Source organism: Rhynchophorus ferrugineus, unplaced genomic scaffold (assembly GCF_030347505.1).
Source record: "Rhynchophorus ferrugineus isolate W39M unplaced genomic scaffold, kcgeb_rfMv2 rfM1, whole genome shotgun sequence".
Taxonomy (NCBI): Eukaryota; Metazoa; Arthropoda; class Insecta; order Coleoptera; family Curculionidae; genus Rhynchophorus; species Rhynchophorus ferrugineus.
In genome coordinates this window covers 84103898-84123651 of record NW_027472580.1, presented here as the reverse complement: position 1 = coordinate 84123651, position 19754 = coordinate 84103898, and the positions used below count along the sequence as shown (strand labels likewise).

General features: G+C 33.4%; 1 protein-coding gene across 9 annotated transcripts in view; it reads right to left on the bottom strand.

Moving 5' to 3' along the window:
- The window catches only part of rols (zinc-RING finger and ankyrin repeat domain-containing protein rolling pebbles), a 394615-nt gene that overhangs the window by 33139 nt on the left and 341722 nt on the right, over positions 1-19754 (bottom strand). For all 9 annotated transcript variants that reach the window (XM_076395750.1, XM_076395765.1, XM_076395760.1 and 6 more), the window contains 2 exons: positions 12396-12587; positions 2227-2384 (listed from right to left, as the gene is read on the bottom strand). In XM_076395750.1, coding sequence (XP_076251865.1) covers positions 2227-2384; positions 12396-12587 — 350 coding nt within the window. The remainder of the gene's footprint in view (positions 1-2226; positions 2385-12395; positions 12588-19754) is intronic.

Below are 19754 nucleotides of genomic sequence, written 5' to 3'. Positions count from 1 at the left end.
AATAGTTAGATTCTTCTATTTGGTCTAAGTGGTCTCGTTTTTGTTTCTTCTTTCAATCGGCCACGCACCGGGACGTCTCCATTTCTTCCGAGGTCTCACCATTTTTCTTCAAATCTAATTAGTATTGACGGTTACAAATCGTCCTAACTGATATTAGGCCAACGAGCATCAAAAAATCAAGAACTGTCGTTATTTTTTGTGATTTTTTTCCGATATTTAGACCGAATGACGGATATATGGATTAAATCCTTCCACGTAGTCACGCCGAAAGTTGGAGTGGGAGTTTTCTGGGATGTTACCAACTGATGCATGCTCAAATCTGATAATTGTGGTTCGTAGTTAGTGTTATGACTATATCCTGTTAGGACCACCATATCCAGTAGAACCATACTAACAGGTCAATTGAAAAGTCCAACTTTTCGATACCATTTTTGTAGTACGACTTTGCTTGCTTTAAAATAGGCCTCAGCTTCGGCGATCTCATGAAAATTTCTTCCCAGCGAGCATTTTGTGAGATCTGAGAACAGGAAATAGTCGGAGTGGGGCAAATCTGAAGAATACGGTGGATGAGGAAGCAATTCGAATTCAAATTCATGAATTTTTGCCATCGTTTTCACTGACTTGTGAAACTGACTTGAAAACTTGTGACTGTCGCCTTGGTGAAGCAGCACTTTCTTTTTCCTCAAATGCGGCTGTTTTTTCGGCAATTTCGTCCTTCAAACGGTCCAATAACTCTATGTAATAGTTGTTGCTGATGGTCCTTCATTTTTAAAGGTAGTCAATGAAACCATGCGCATTCCAAAATACAGACACCATAACCTTGCCAGTCGACTCTTGCGTTTTCCCACGCTTTGGAGCGGGTTCATCGTGTTCAGTCCACTCGGATGACTGTCGATTGGACTTCGCAGTAAAATTGATGGAGCCATGTTTCATCCATTGTCACATATCGACGCAAAAACTCGGGTTTATTACGCTTGATCATCTTTAAACACTGCTCCGAATCATCAACTCGTCGTAGTTTTTGGCCAAAAGTGAGCTCGCGCGGCACCAACTTTGCACAGAGCTTTCTTATACCCAAATAATCGTGAATGATATGATGTACACGTTCAGTTAATATCTTTAGAGTGTTTGCTATTCCACACAATTTTAATTAATGGTCATTTTTGATACATTTAGAGTGTCTGTTATTTCATTCAATTTCAATTTACGGCCATTCAAAATAATTTTGTGGATTTTTCAAATGTTTTCGTCGGTAACAACCTCTTTTGGGCGTTGACTACGTTCATAGTCTTCGGTGCTCATTTCACCACCTCTAAACTTAGCATACCAATCCTTCATGGCTGATTTTGGCCTAGGGCAGTGTCCGGGAACTCGGCATCAAGCCAAGTTTTTACTTCAACTGTATTTTTCTCTTCAAAAAGTAATATTTTATCAACGCGCGAAATTTCTTTTTATCCATTTTTTTCACAATAACAAGAGTTGCTACTTTCACGCATCTTTTGAGGGTTAGGGCTAACTAAAAAACATATGGATTTAATTCTAGTAGTGCCATCTATGTGTCAGATTAGGAACTTTTCAATTGAACTGTTATACACCGAAATTATAAGAAATGAAGAGGTATGAGGGTTGCTATTTATATGTTGAGCATTGGAAATATTATGTGTATTTATGGGATGTTCATGTGGCGTCTCCAAATGGTAGTTTGATCTTTAATCATAACCATAACCTTCTGCGAAACGTTTTGTCACTTGACCACTACTTGTCTATAGAGATTATCAAAACAGGAGTACATTGATCGACTTACTACAATTTTTAGCGATGGTATTCAGTCACTTATTATGATTCTTTTTGAATTTCATATTCTATATTAAAAACAATTTCTAATGTCTTGACGCATTACATAAGTCATATTATATTTCATTTAAAAAATAAATTACTAGTAAGCTGCCAAATTAGTTTCTATTTTTGTAATTAAATAGTAGCAATATATAACATGTTATGTAATGGTTAATGATGAATATAATTGAATTATTTATATATAATTATCAATTTTCATTGGCTCATTTCTTGAAAAAAAAAAGTGACACTAGGCAACATTTTAACCAGCCTTGACTGGGAACGAATTATATCAGCTTTCAAAATTATCAGCAGCTGCACTTTAGCTAATTTAAAATAAAATGTTAATATTAAATTATTATACTAAATAATGGATTTGTTTGTACTTACTTGCATAAGATTACTGAAATGTCCGTTGGTTTTAACTTTGGTTCTAGGCTGGGGTGTATCCACTTTTTCTATGCGTATTATCGGAGCTTCACCGTATAGGGTGATTTCGGAACCTTTGAGTGCATTACATTTCATATCTTTCAAATTGGGACCGTCATCTGTAACAAAATAGCAATTAAATTAAAAAATCAAAATGAGAAGAGAGAAAACAGTGGTGAATGAGTAATAATAAAAAAGATCATGAGAAATATGTGAGAAATGTATGTTTTTCTGACAAAGATAATAATAACAGTAATAATAATTCTAATTGAAAATTTAAGATGTTCAGTAAATTTTAAATATTTTTTGGTGTTAAAATTAAATATTTATTAAGAGGTTAGCAGCAGAAATTGTCTTTATTGTTTTTGTAATTTTAAAGATTCATTATACAAATTTTACAATTATCCACAATCTTGGTCAATCTTACTCACTTAGATATATATCATGCTGTATCTAATGTGGACGAATTGTTGATAAATGTTTTGCCTTACCCTATCAGATTCCTGTTCGACATTTTGAGCTTTCGTTTCCTGCTAGCTCTTTTTTTGGAAGACGGCTTGTTTCAATTTGTATTCCTAAAATCTATCGCCTGTCGATGCTTTTTCTTATCACTTTAGCCATAGCAATAGAACATCTTCAATAACTTGTTTTAAAAGACAATTTTTTTACTTAATGGAGGAACTGAGGTATACAAGATAGCTATGGAATACGAAAAGTTATTAAATGATTTCAATGAAGGTTTCAAATTACATACAATGAAACGTATTACTTCCGTTTTGTATAGACTAATTTCAAAATGTGGATCATAAAACTTGGCATAAGCAGAGAAATCACACAATGTCGTTCGCTTAAGATGCAACGTTAGTTTTAGTGTCTCAACTTTGAGGATATAGATGTTACATAATACTGGTGTCTTGTAAAACTACAAGCTAAATGAATATTTTAATTGAAAGAGATTAATTGTCTTTGATTTAGAATGACGAACTGTCTAATTAAATATCAAGCTTGTCATTGTAAACTACAAGCTCTATGAGCTCAAATCTATTCCAATATATTAAACCAAATCCCCAAAAGAAACGACCAAAAACGTGTACGTGGTCGTTGTTTCGTCTGGTCAACTTTTAATTGTAAGAAAATTATCTTACTTTTACATATATTCCAAATGTCTATAGTATACTCTGTGTGGAATAGTTTCTCAAAATAGTGACTCCAACTTTCAGTAATCTACGACTGACAAACTATTATCCTACTACTACTGCTATCCGTTTTAGTAGTCGTACACTCTGAACTGCAGAAGCTTCTGTCCAAATTCTAGTAGACTACGTTAGTTTACGGCAACTTCAATCCGCCTTCGATGAAGGCTTATACCTTAACTATGAAGCCAGTGCCAGGAATCTACAGACTTGGAGTGTATTCCAGAGTATGGACGGACGATTCTTAATTGCAATACTTGCAATATTTTTCAAGCCACCTTTGGTGACCTTAAACGCTTTAACTGCCCAACCTAACCTTAACTATTCCAAGGAAAGCTTGGAATAACTGCGGAATGATTGCCAGTCCAACTTCTTTTCCCGACAAATAATTTGATTTTTTCCTGTCGCCTCGGTGGGTCTCGTCATTCCCCGACTATACAATAGTACGGTGTTGATATAAAGGGGACGGGGACACACATAAAGTGTATATATAAAATAATAAATTAATAAATAAATAAAATTTGTAACACAAACTGGGGGACTAAAAGTATAAATAGTGTATATACAATTTAAAAAATGAAGACAAATAAAGGACTACAAACACAAACATAACGAAGTAGAGGTCCTATCCAAGCAGCACATATCAGCACCCATACCGAAGTGGTAATGGTTACTTGGTCAGTAACTCTAAACATGGCATAGGCTAGATTCTATGGAGAAAATCGATTTCTCGTAGAAATCTGAGTAGTCTGTCTGGATTTTCTCCTGTTAAGGCATTACCCTTAAAACATTAAAAGCATTAACATTAAAAGGGTTATCAGCTTTAACCTCAAAGAGCCTGTCGTGGTTGGTCTCTGGGTACCTCGTTATTTGCGAAACCAGAAACGAATGAGATAAGGTCAGTATGGACACAAATATCCGGGATGGGGAGGGGAAGGAGGCTGCCGATTTAGCCGCACTATCGGCGCGCTCATTTCCCGGTATACCAACGTGAGAATGGATCCACAGTAAAACTGTCCTGATACCATTCACATAGAGGTTACGGATAATTGACAGTGAGTTTGTGATCAGGGGATGGTTGGACTTCCGTTTCAGGAAATATTCGAGATCATTTCGGGAGCTGGTCAGGATTAGCTATTCTTTGAAGGATTGTGTTGTGATGTAGGATAAAGCTTTGAATATCGCAAATAGTTTAGCGGTCAATATTGAACCCTGTTCGGGGAGTTTGAAACGGAAAGCCCGGTTGTCCACCACTAATGAACCGCCGAGCCCGGTGCGAGATTTGGAGCCATCGGTATATATGTCCTTGCGGCCAGGGTAATAGTGGGGAAGTTCACAGAACATGGACCAAAGAGCATTGTAAGAACAATTTTCTCTTTGATTTATTTTAATTGAATGAATTCAAAAGAGAACAGCCTTATGGCCTTCCCGGAATCCTATCAACGCCAGTCATGATACGTGTAGGGTTTAAATACTAAAATTCTTTATTATTTTACCTTAAAATTATTCCATTATACGAAATGAATTGATATTTGATCCTGTAGTGTAGATAATCATATGTAACAGAACAAATAACAGTGTTAATACATTAATATTACGAGGGTCACTCTTTATATTTCGGGAATAAGAAAAAAAGTAAGTTAAGCTGTGAATATATTTTTATTGTTTTTCAAAGTACTCGCCACGATGATCGATACACTTTTGCATACGCTTAAACCAATTTTGAAAGCATTTATTACATTCCAAATGAGGTATCTTCAAAACATGATTTTTGAACATTTTTGGCTTCTTCGGGCGAAGGAAATCGTTGACCACGCAGTTTAATCTTCACAGATGGGAACAAAAAGAAGTCATCGGGTGCCAAAGCAGGGCTGTACGACGGATGACCCATCAATTTTATGTTTTGAGTGCTCAAATAGTCTCTTGTTTGAGAGCTCGCATTGTCATGATGAAGAACAATCTGGCGTCTCTTGTTTGTTTTCCTTATTTCACCGAAGACTTCTGGAATATAAATAGTTGTGTGCAAATCAGAATTTACAGTTCTACGATCCTCTAGAGGCACTGTTGCAATATAGCCAGTTTTCCCGAAGAAACAGGCCACCATTTTCTTTGAAGTGCTTCGTACGCGAACAACTTTTGTTAGATTTGGTTCATCTTGGAACACTCATACAGTGAGCTTAATTTCGGGCTCATAAGAATATATCCATGATTCGACACCTGTCTGTTACGATTTAACAAACGTCTTTCGAAGCACCGCGATTGAATTTCTTAAGCATTTCTTTGCACCAATCGACACGAGCCATTTTTTGAGCGATTGTCAAATTGTGTTGGATCCAACGCGAACATAACTTTCGCACAGCTAAGTGTTCATATAAAATCGCATATATGCTGCTGGAACTAATACTTAGGGATGCCTCAACCTCACAATAGGTGACATGAAGATCTTGCTTAATCATTTCGTACACAGCATCGATGTTTTCTGGCACAACAGCCGATTTTGGACGACCTTCACGAAACTCGGCAGCGAACTACGAGAACAATTGAATTCACCAAACCAGCGATACACGGTGGTTTTTGATGGAGCTTCATTGCTAGTCAAAGTCAAATTAAGTTGATTGATGCACTCTTGTTGTGATAATCCACGTCGAAAATCGTAAAAAATCATCGCACGAAAATGTTCACGATTCAATTCCATTTTTTGCCGAGACGAAACTTATAACGTTCGTGCGACAAAATGTTCCGAGTACGTATATCGTCAAAGATGTTAAACTTTACGATGGAACCGTCAGATGGACTCACATGACAACAGTGTTGTCAATTACCGAAATATAAATTGTAACCCTCGTATTACTGTAAAGACTAGGCAAGTAGTTTTTAAGTTATTGCGAAACTAAATTGCAAGTTATTCGACAACGACCAACAATAATGTATTAATGAAAACAAATCTCTTGTAAAAACAACATACAACAATATGTAACGAAGTAAAAGTATGGGTTTTAATAAAAACTAGTTTAAAACAGATAACTAGATAGCATAAACGGAACATGTATTCTGATTCGATCCTGATGTCGAACTATGTCGAAATCGAAAATCAAAAAATAGCCTGACCGTAGAACAATCAGAAATCTAAAATGATTTATCATGTTCGATGCAGCGAATGTATTCAGGGGCCGTGACCCACCAACGTTTCTATTTAATATATGCAGTCAAGAGCAATCAAAACAAAATCAAAAAAATCCTACAAACATTACAATGGAGAGAACTCGATCCGACTCTTATTAGGTCACCTCAACATTTTAATCTTCATCGGTGAAGGAAATGTCTCTGCTGTCGTAGAGACAAACGTCGGTTTTATCATCTCGCTCCTTGTTGCATATTAAAAAAAAATGTACCGGCTTGTCAGATAATTATTAGCCGATAAAGATTGTACCGCATTTTTTTCCTCCTCTTTCGGTCGATCTCTCCGCTCGGCTGATTGACGTGAACGTATTTTAATAGATGGAGCGCAGCTATGCAATTGACAAAATGTATACAATGTTAATTAAATGTCGTCTGGTAAACGCGGTCGGTCGATTGTTTTGAAGGTTTCGATTCGAAGCAAGGTCCGCGAGAAATGATAATAGATTGGCTTTCCGATCTGTTCCGATTGCGGTTACCGATATTAATTATCGGTTAGATAATTAACCCCGATATTTGATTTACTATTTCGTTATATGGGGGCTTTCGAAAACATCGACTTGTAAATAATCTGAATTATTTTTAATTGCGATATTTCAATTTACTTTCAGTGTATGAGAAATGTCTTAGAATATAATATGTTAAATATATTAAAAACAAATATTGTTTCATATCATTGCGAAGTACTGAAGACAAATATATACAGGGGATGAACATAATATGAACACCTGACGTATATAAAATATTTATTTATTAATAACGTGTTAAGCCACCATTGCTTTTAAAATATAGTCTATCCAAAGTAGTAGTGAACTCTTCTCATCAAGATGTAATATTTACTAAATAATATATTCCTTTTAGTTTTATTCGAGTGATACTTTCGAACATGTAACCGAATCACCATACAAAAGTCGTTCGGTTATCAAATGTCTGCAAAATTCTTCAAAACATTAGTGAAAATAAGAGGTTACAAACCGGCAAACGTTGTTCTCGAGCTTTCCTTCTTGTGACAAACTTCAAGTCGCTGCTTAATATTTTAACATGATGTGATTAACTATTTGAAATTTATTTTGATTTTTAATTTGATTTACTCTGGTCGAAAATGCCGAGGCCATATAAATAACAGGTCAATTGAAAAGACCTCGGCGTACCATAGTAAAACAAATTTTTTTGGCAAAATTTGTTTTTTTTATTCAACATAGTTCCCTTCATACACTGATTATGGCGATCTTCCAACCTTTCGATACTATATTTGGAGTACGATTTGTCCTTTCCTTCAAAATAGGCCTCAGTTTCGGTGATCACCTTTTCATTCGACGAAAATTTCTTCCCAGCGAGCATTCCTTTGGGATCTGAGAACAGGAAATAGTCGCTGGGGGCCAGATCTGGAGAATACGGTGGATGAGGAAGCAATTCGAGGTCCAATTCATGGATTTTTGCCATCGTTTTCACTGACTTATGACACGGTGCATTGCCTTGGTGAAGCAGCGTTTTTTTTTCTTCAAATGCGGCTGTTTTTCTGCGATTTCGTCCTTCAAACGGTTCAATAATGCTATGTAATAGTCGCTGTTGATGGTCCTTTTTCAAGGTAGTCAATAAAAATTATTCCATGCGCATCCCAAAATACAGACGCCATAACCTTGCCAGCCGACTGATGCGTTTTCACACGCTTTGGAGCGGGTTCATTGTGTGCAGTCCACTCGGATGACTGTCGAATGGACTTCGGAGTGAAATAATGGAGCCATGTTTCATCCATTGTCACAAATCGATGAAAAAACTCGGGTTTATTACGCTCGATCATCTTCAAACACTGCTCCGAATCATCAACTCGTCGTTGTTTTTAGTCAAAAGTGAGCTCGCGCGACACCATTTGCCCAGAGCTTTCTCATACCCAAATATTCGTTAATGATATGATGTACGCGTACAGTTGATATGTTTAGAGTGTCTGCTATTTCATTCAATTTCAATTTACGGTCATTCAAAATTACTTTGTGTATTTTTTTAAATGTTTTCGTCGGTAACAACCACTTTTAGGCGTCTATTGCGTTCACCGTCTTCGGTACTCATTTCACCACATTTAAACTTAACGTACCAATCCTTGATGAAACTCGGCATCAAGCCAAGTTTTTGCTTCAAATGTATTTTTTCCCTTCAAAAAGCAATATTTTATCAACACGCGAAATTCCTTTTTATCAATTTTTTTCACAATAACAAAATTTGCTTCACTCAAAATGCTATAATTGACAAACTAATGATCCGACATGTATATATGCAGATTCAGCAAATGCATTAGGGATAATGCAATGATTAAATCTAATTTTATCAAGAAATATGTACACAGGTAGTAATAGAAGAAACTAAAGAGCAATACAGTGATATTAGAATGATTTGACAAAAATACAACAGCGAAAGAAACAAGGAGTAAAAAGTAATCCTCTAGGGTATTCCATAGGTGATTTAAAAAAAAGTTCAATGTAAATATAATAAAATAACTGTAACCTACAAACAATTGTGGCACTTGAATTAATTGTAGTTTAAGTCCTTGGATAATATGTGCATTTAATACATTTATATGTTAAAATAAATCATACTTTATAATAGTTTTGTTTAATTATTTTATTTATATTAGAATGTTGTTATGTATCGAAGCTAAAATAAACTAAAATGCGTAAAATGTCGATGCTAAATGCGGTAACGTTTTGACGTCATAAATAGAGATGACGTGAGTTCATTGCTATTTCGGATGGACTATAGCTGTAATTCTTCACGCAGAAGTGTCTGAATAGTTTCCATCATTGCTATTCATGTATTTTACTTATTAATTTACTAGGCTACAGGCCTTTTAAAATATTTTTCTGGATTTTTTTGCAACAATACGTTGATAAAATTGACTTTGGAAAATATTTGCGGTAACAGTTTCATACTAAACCTTGTTCATCCAACCATATTCATGTCAATACTTTAACGCCATAAATGTTTAGTTTCGGAGTCGGTGTGGATAGCTCACCGAGACTAACCCATGAATATTTGGACTTGAGATCATGAATGAAATCGCAACATTGAAACTGTTAGAAGTGGCATTTTAAGATAACACGTGTGGTAGCCATTTCCCTCCTCCTGGATTTTTGTTACCTATTACATAGAGAAAACTATACAAAATTTTAAGTGTTGTATTGTACATCTTCGTAGCAGTTAACATTGAATTCACTCGTGATAATTTCACGGTGGATCTGTTCTCAATTGATTAAAGACATAGAATGAAGCATCAACATTGGCAGGCAATACTTTATTTTTGTGCCTTGCTATCTTAAGTATAAGCTCGATTTGATTTGATTGATATGTTTCTAATTTATGTCTTGTGATTATTTGTAGCCAAGAATATAATATTCTGATAAAAGCTGGTACATTGGATATTTTCTGAAATAATTTTCTAAGTAGGTCCAGACGGATGGGTGAATAAATCGTAGTAAAAAGGAAACTTGAGAAAACATAATTTAAAAAAAAACTGACACAACAAAAATTCAACATTCACTTCAGTTTCTATGCCAAAGCAATATATCACCCCTTATCTTTAAAAATATTGCGCTGACGCAGTTTTCTCTGTCTTTTTAAGGAATACTATTCGTTCTATATACATTTCGTTGACTTTACTAATTTCACGTCTTGCATATTAATATTTTTTTTTTTTGCAAAAATTCATTTCGGAACGTAATATTATCGTTTCGAATCTGGTTGTGGCACTTTAAATAATCGCAATCGCTCGCTTTCTGGGTCGCTTATATTGCCGCGGTGTCCAGAATGGCTCTGCATTGGCGGGCAATGCAAATATGCAAATTATTCGGACGGCAATAATTCTACGAAACGCATTATATATTAATATATAATAATATATTTAAATGTCAACGTTTAGTTTGTTTTGTAATTTTGCGCGTGATACGTTGGAATGAAAAACGCTCTTTCTTTTTTCCTGATGTATGTGACGCCATATTTATGGTTATACAGTTATACAAGAACCACTTAAGCCTCTACTAGATCAAACCAGTTTACATATATACGGTGTCTTCGAAAATTAAAATTTGTTTTAAAACTTAAAATCAATATTTTTCTAGTAAAAGACGAACCAAGTCAAGTATTCATGATTAACTTTATAAAGCCCACAACTCCTAGTAGGTTCAGTTATATAACAAAAAGTAAGGTTAAAGTAGGATTATAATAGTTATTTCAGATATATAAATTAGTTTATTGTAAATACCAGATGTATCGGAAAGTCGTTACCGGTTTTTCTAACAGATGTCGCTAGGCTTAAGTGTGAAATGTTATGAACTGACACATATGTTACTTTATTCTACTGGCATCAAGCGAAAGCAACATCGCCATAAGTGTATACCTTTTTGAAAGTGGTAAATGTTAAAAGTGGTGATTTTGATGTGCAAGATAAAGACCCAAAATGTTTGAAGATGCGAAACTGCAAGGGTTATTCGATGAAGACCCAATCCAACCTCAAAGACAATTGGCACAAGCGTTAAATATGGCCCAAGAAACAATTAGCAACCGATTATACAAGCAATGGGGAAAATATAAGAGATGGGAGAATGGGCGCCACATTAATTGAATAACAGGCAAATGGAAAATCAAAAAATCGTCTGTGAAATGCTGCTTCAAAGGTACGATTGGAAGTAATTTCTCCATCGAATAGTGACGGCCGATGAAAAGTGTATTTATTTTAAAAAAACTAAGCGCAAAAAGTCATGGTTATCACCTAGCGAAGTCAGCCAAGACCAAATTTTTTTGGTCACAAGATAATGCTCTATGTTTTGTTGCGTGGTGTATAACAAACCTGTGAAACACTTAATAGTAATCACTGCCGATCAAAACTGATTTAACAACGTAAAGGACACGGTAAAGTGATTTTACAACACAATAAGGCGTCTTCTCATAAAGGAAAACTGGCCAAGAAAGCTTGGATGATTGAAGAACTTGGATGATACATATTATCGCACCCGCCGTACTCGCCAGACCTTGCCCCATCCGTATCAACTTTTCGCATCAATGGGACACGCGTTTGCCGAGCAGCACTTCGCCAATTGTGAAGAAGTGGCTGGAATGCCACGGTAAATGGTTTTGCTTAAAGGACAAACAGTTTTTAACATAAATTATCTGCAAGATGTATAAAATCAAATGGCCAATATTTTGAATAAATACATTTTCTCACTTTTTTGAAAATTATGTACTTTTTTCTGCAAAAAAAAACGAAACGCTAATAACTTTCTGGCACACCTGATATGATTCCTTTATATTCTTTAGAATTTTCTTCATAGCGATAATTTATAAATATTTGCTAAACACAGTCCTTGGATAAAATACTAAGTATATTATTTATATTTTGCATTAATTTAGATTGGTGGTATGTAGTAATCTGCATATGTTATGTGTTTTTTTAAACTCTTGTAAGACGTAGACGCTAGAAATTGTAAGAATATAGATTAGCAGGGGATAGTTTTTCTAATTTTGAAAGAAGTTTCATTTTAATGTCTTAACTCAGTGAAGTGAAAATTACCCTTTGTTCAACATGCCATCAAATATTTTCTAACATGTGCAGAGATAATTAAATCGTATGCCTATTCTAAAAAAACTTGGGTTCTTTTAGAACTAGGGGTATAACAAGGATTGATTGACGGATTGCTTGAATCGCACAGATGTTTTGCTTATACCTAATCTTACTGTTTTGCTATTATTTTGAAATAGAACAAGTTAGTTTACCTGTTGTTGTGATGGAATCATTGAGGGAACACAGCGGACAAGCTTCGTTTGTGAACATGCAGGAGTAGCACCTCTCGTGACCGCAGTTATCGATCAGCCTTCTCTTTTTGCCTTTGTCGAAGGGCATATTGCAGCTAGGGCATGTGCCCGATGTATTCTCAGCGTCCAGTAACCTTCTGATGGCTGCCAGATCTAAAAATAAGAAAGAAAGCATTAGTTTATCATAAATATATAGCATCAATATTAATACTGATCAATAATGATGATATTAACGTACATTAAGTAACAATAATTCAGAAAAAAGATCTGACCAGTTATTAAATATTATGATTACCATTACCCATGTTTAGCCTTGGACTATTCATTATTATGTTTATTCCTTTTCAGCTTGTTAGTCGTCATTTATAGCAAATTAGTAATTGGCGAAAAATGATAAATCATGATGGTATAGAGTCCTCATTAGTCAATCGATTAGTGATTTTTTAACAAGTAAATAATTCTATATAATTGCTTCGTTTCATTATCGAATATAAGTTCTACTAAATAGATAAATTCCATTAAATTATGATATTCTTTGTATTTTAATTATTTTTATTGATTATAATTAACTAAATATAAGTAACTGTCAGTCTATGATTATTAAGTATTTATTACAATTATTTTTGTATACTATGAAGTGTCGTCACTGAAGAGATATTTTATTACACAGCATTATTAGAATATAACATTGTTATGGTTATGATCGTTCAAGAGAGTGCAAGCTTTTCAGCTTCTTGACACAGGAAAAAAGTAGTTTTGTGTACAAAGTGATTCAGAAAGTACGAAAAAAAAAACGGTAATAGGTTTTCGGTACACCTAGTAAAGAAAAGTTGTTATGGAAATTCTATTTGCAACTGTTACTTCAAAAATTGTGTTGCTGCCAACCTATGTTTAACTGACTTTAAAAAAAGGAGGAGGTTCTATGTTCGGGTCTATATTTTTTTTAATGTATGTTGGTCGATTTGTATGTAAAATAATCAGTTACTGAGGTATATTGTTACTGCTGAACTGATGTGATGGAAAATCGGAAGTAGTTCAGTATAAAAGCTATTAAGTTTGCTTTTTAAGCACCAACCATATAATATGAAAAGGCGTAGAAATACCGGAGGCAACTGCTTCTAAGGTGTAATGGGTAGAGCATTCAGTCAGGTGGAGGTCGTGGATTCGATTCTCGACGAGGGCGCAACAACTTTTTGTTGTTCTGGTTTGATTAGAACTATTGTCAAATTACCTAGACTAGATAGCAGACAACCGGGGCCTGAAGCCTAAGGTCCTTATTTCCAATTATTGTTTCTTTATTCCTATTTTTGTTTATACGGCCTTTACTTGGCCTACGTATTGTAATGCTTAATAAAATAACTGCCTACTTTTTTGAGTAAATTTCTAACACTAAAAAGAGAAAAATAAACTTGAAAATGATCAGTTGGTAATAGTTAAAATAATATTGTAAATAGATAAATAGGTATAGGTAGGTATTAAGCTAAATTGTGTGTATATAATAGAATATAAAATACGTGTAGTGGATAGGTTAAATAAGGTTTTTGTTTATTTTTATTTAGTTATTATAACGATTATTATGTATATATTTTATTTTAGAGCGATTTTTTTGTTAAAACCATAAGTTTGATTATTTTTTGCTTTTAGGTGAGTTCCTCATTTAATTTGAAGTTGGTTCAACATTTTTATTAACAATATTTTTATGTCGGAGATTCGAACGACACTGGTATTTCGGTAATATTTTCACCTAAGCGAGCAAGAACGCTACAAACAAAAAGAGAAGCCATAAAGACAATTTCTACCTCTCCGTTTCGAAGTGCGAACACGCTAGCCCATTTCACAATTCAATAAAGACAAAGGAAATCAGATGGAGCAAATCATCACGATTTAGCGTTATTACTTAACTGGTGCCGTTCTCCTAGCCGATAATTAAATCCACAGCTCGCGATACTCTTACAGGTCTGACGTATGATTTACGCCGCGGCTGATCTGACAATATATAAATTTATTTCCAATGTTAATAAGCGATAGTTTGGCGTACATCTTCCGACAGCCACGTGATTTACCGTTGTGCACGAAGGAAATCGACTTTTTCGGCTTTGTTCTCGAGACACTCTCTCGACGCCCGCCTCTCTCACTCTTTCGCTCGGCGGCCACTTTTACGAGAGCGATTTCCTTTCATCGAACGGCAAAGGGATCGCCGTTTCGAACTGGCAATGGTCCTGTTCCTGTTTGGGTCAAAATACGAGGATGCACTATTCAACAAATATGACCGGATTTGGTACATGCCCACTAACCTGCATAGAATACCATAGAAAAGAATAAACTATATTGTCTTCCTTTTCTAATGGCAGTGCATTCTTTTCGAGTCGAGCGGTACAGTCGATCAAGTCAAAACAACAAAATTAGAATTAGAATTAAATTTAATTAAGTTGTTGTGTTATTCTTGGTGGTTTAACATACATTGGATTTAAAATATGGAAGAAAAAGGGTAATTGCAGAATATAATGTTAAATTTTTAAAAGATTTAAAATCTAAACAGCATCAGTTTTATTAATAGTGAGAATGTTAGCTGTCAAAATTATAAATTCAACGACATCGAATAGGCCGATGCTGGCGAATCAACATATGCCGAAATTCATAACAAGAACAGAGATGAAAATGATTCTTGTTGTATTGGAAGTTAATGAGGTTTGTCCATCAAGAATAGTAGCAAAATTGTAGTAGCAAAATTTTAAACATAATATATGTTAGTAATGATATAGGCGAGATGTAGCTAGAATTTGTTGAGAGTGAAACTCGAAGAATGTGAAATTCAGAGAGGAAGAAATTAGACAGCATTTTGCTAAGATATAAGCACATTTTACAGTGATACTGTGAAATAATTAAATTTGCTAACAAAAGTAAACCTGGATTAAGTAAACAAAATATAAAACTATCAATGACACCCTAATGACAAGGAAAATATAATGCATTATTATATAGTACAGATAGGTAAATAAATTATTGTTTTGTAAAAATAATGATGGATTGACTGAGATTTCTTTCGGCTTAAACGTACGATCACCCATTCATTTTAGGCTAGTACATGTATAAATTATGTTGTAATCGAAAGCTCGATGTAATCAATTCATTAAAGGGGTTTGTGGGTCAAGAATATTAGCAAAAATTGCAGGAGCGATCATGTTCAGTTGATCGTATTTGGAGAATTTATAGGAATTTCACTGTTCTCATATATAGTGTTCTCATATTCATTCGTTTTTAACTATATTGGATTTGATCTAAACGATTTTAATTTTTTTTATGGCAATGTTCTTGGAGTTTATGTCAATTGTTTAAATATGTAAATTATTTTAAATATGGTGTTTTTATAAAAACAGAAAGGCCTATAGAAAATATTTTTATTCTTTCATTTTATTCAGTAACTTTTTAAATAAAATGTGTTATTTCAAAAAAATTTCAAGGTTTATTTTCGTCCTTATATATAGTTTCAACATGAAATCAATTATTTATCAAATTTGTGTATATTTATTTTTAAAAAGTAATTAATATATCAAAAAGTAGTAAGTGAATCAAGCTGTATATAGGCTATATTGTTCTCTTTTTCTATTCCCATTATGTATAATCGGTCCTTAAAAATTCACTGTTGATCGAGTGCAAACAACAACTAATCTAAAATATTAAGATTTTGCTATGAATTAACAAGTCCATATCAATAATAATTAAATTGTTGTGCTGCCTATTCTTAGTGTCGTATGTTACAACAGTACAAAGGTAAGTACGGAAAGTAAGGTTACATTTTTGAAAGTTTAAATACCCAAAGAATATCAATTTTGTTTATAGTGGGAATATTAACAGCCAAATTTGTTACAAAATATTTTCAAGGGCGTCAAATAGAAGTAAACGTCTGGCAAAATGTCAACGCCGATATAGCTGCAGATTTCAAAAAGATTAAGACAAGAAGCAGAGAAGAAAATTATTCTTTGTGTTCGAATAAAAATATTACGAAGGGTATGAAATAAATAATATACAATTATATTAGAAGTAATATTAACGGTAAATATAATTTTAACACACATTTTATTGTAATCAACCATCCATTCGTAAAAATTATTTGATCAAAAATTAGACATTTACTTTGAACATGATATATTTTAGTAACGATTTCATTTTTCTTTTATCGATGAACACTTCGAAACAACCTGCTGATCTAACAATGACTATTACTCTGGTGATAGAGGAATGAAACAAACAAGGAAATGTATTGACTGGTGACTTCTTTCAGGCGAATGATGATGGTCATTTTTTGGTAAGGTTTCTGGACTTTTTATAAATGATATTAGACAATATCAAGTCTTTATGTAAATATATATCAATATAATATCTATATAAATATGGTGTTTGTTACTCAGTTTTCTTACAAGAATTTTCTTATAGAACATCACAATTTTTGCCAATATATTTATTTACTTGGTAAACAAATTTACTACACTTTCAATTATTAAAATGTGCCTTTTAATTCGTATTTAATTTAAAATATTTCATACAAAATTAATGATAACTTCTCATATTAATATCTTTACTAGTTTCTAAATGATTTCCGAATACTTAGGGAATACTTAGGGATGTTTGATTATTGTTTTTTCATCTCATGAGGCTAAACAAAACAAAGTATATGCACTTGCGCTTAGCATGCGAGCTTGCCAGAAGAGCGCTTGTTCCCTCAGACTATTATTTTAAATAAATGAAAAGGCATGTGTGCTAAACCGAAATTACATTCTGTATACTGTATGCTGTTTGGGTCCGCGGATTTTGCGTCTCGTTTTTCGACCACTTTCAAATCGTGAGATTTTTACCTTTTATTTCGGGGATAAAAATCTGATGTTTGGACCTGATATCAATTTGTCGTGGTCTACATGCGAGAAACTCGGTTTATGGCATCACGTTTTCATGATTTATCAAGCTCGTTCGTATTGGAATGAAACTATTCTTGACGGATTGTCAACAACTCGAATAATTTACAGATAAACAGTTACAGATAATATAACATTCATTTATTCTCATCAACCTATTCTATTCTCAATTACCAATAAATTCTCTATTCCTCAAACCCATTATTAAGCTGACTAAAGACCTAAAAAGCTTGATAATGATAATGATGAACAAGAATATTGATTTTTTGAATATACATGGGATAGATGAAATAATAAATAAAGCGAATAATATGTATTGCTCAGTTTATATGTCAAGTCCTGTAGATTATATTTCGATTTATTCTACAATGGTTAAAAACATGGCAAAGCTCCATCGGCGAATACGAATAGAAGCCACAACCCAAAGTTAACTACCAGGGATCGACGAACGTTAAAGAGGATTGTGACCAAACAACCTAAAACTATACCGTTAAAAGGGACAGAAGAAATTAATACTCACTTGAGTAAAACTGTTTCGACATAAATAATACAACGGGAACTCTACAAAGCTAACATTTACCGAAGGTTTGTGACTTTGAAATCTTTTATAACGAGAGCCAATCCTAAGCTACGAAAGAAATGGCGTAAGGATCATAAAAGCTGAACACTTAATGATTCGAAAAATGCAGTGTGATCCGATGAGTCATTGTTTAGATTTTTTTTTTTATAAAAACGACTAGGTTAATACTCATTACATCACTGGTCGGATTACTGCCAAAAAATATCTCAAGTTTTTGCTATGACTTTTATAGTCTTGGTTTGAGGAGCATCAGATTTTATCAGACCTCAACATAATTGAACCTTTACAGAGGAGTTTAAAGTAGACAAAGTAGGAGAGTAGAGGTGAACCAATTGATTGATGTTTTGGTAAAAGAACAGGTCAATATTCCATTCGAAAATATTCAGACTATTCAATTAATGGAAACATTTTTATAACAGAGGCAAATTTAAACACATGTTTACATAATACCTCCATATATATGGTCGTATTAATTTTATTCGGAACTTTTAATTAGTTCTTAATTACTGTGCTAAATATGATATATCAATTTTCATATCATTTTTTGTTTATGACAAACAATGTAGGTCATATTGTTGTAATAGACTAAATATATACAAATTAATATCATTAAAAAATCGACACGTAATCATGTAAACAATTATTAAATAATCGAATTCATCGTAATTATTGAATGAATATAGAAATATTAATTATGTTTTAATAAACTACTAAATACCTGTATAAGTATGATAGTAATTATAATTAAAGACACCACCAATATTATTAGGTGTGGTACTTTGTCATAAATGACTTCTAATAGATGACGTTACTAATAAATAACAATGCGTGGGTAAAAATAGAAAAAGTTAATGCTATAACAAATTGTGATGTTTGTGTTAACTGATTATTTTTAATAATACAAAAACGCCACTGTATGTTAGGTCATCAGGTGTTTCTTGAAAGGCTTAACATCTCGTGAAGAATTCTATAGTTTTATAGATCTTTTGGAGTGGTTTTTTAGCTTCTTATTTATTTTTATTTTATTACGTGGTTATTTTCATAAATTGTAAATTCTTTTTGGTCGCTTATCTCCTCTGACATAATTTTTAATATTATTCTTTCCAGCATTCTTAGTTTATCTTGATCGGTATTGATATTATGCCATACCTCATTATCGCTCTTATTACTAGTTTACGTTTTTCTGCTTAAGACGCTTTTCTAGAACTCTGCTTGCTGTTATATTTTTGTTGTAGATTTTCATTTACTAATACCCATAGCTTATCTGATATGATTATAATAAAGTATTTATTATAATATCTATCTAAACCATATTCATGAGTTCCTCTACTTAGTTCCACCATGCCTTAGTAGTTTCAATTAGTTATTTTGGTGTCTAATCATTTTTACTTCTTTAATTATTGTAATAAGAAAATATGACCTAATGGAAATTTCAGTCAGCAAAGTAAAATTCAAAGCATTGATGACTATTTTTCAACATCAGTCAGACGGTACACTTTAACTGCTTTTCTGATGGTTAAACTGGTTAATCTGTCTGACTATCTCGAGATTTTGACTGAATTGCATTAAAAAATCATAATTATGAAAAAAGTATAATCACGAAAATCTAATTCTGGATAATAAGCACACATATTGGGATTATCTCGAGTATCTATTACAGCACATTATTATTATTAATTTGAATACACCGCTTAAAGCAACTAACGAGCTGAAAGAGGAGTTAGTTACTTTTACCACTGCCATACAAGAAGCTGCTTGGAGAACTACTCCTTTTATTGAACGGAAACAGACAGGCTTAAATGTTTCAAAAGAAATAAAAGGTCTGATAGC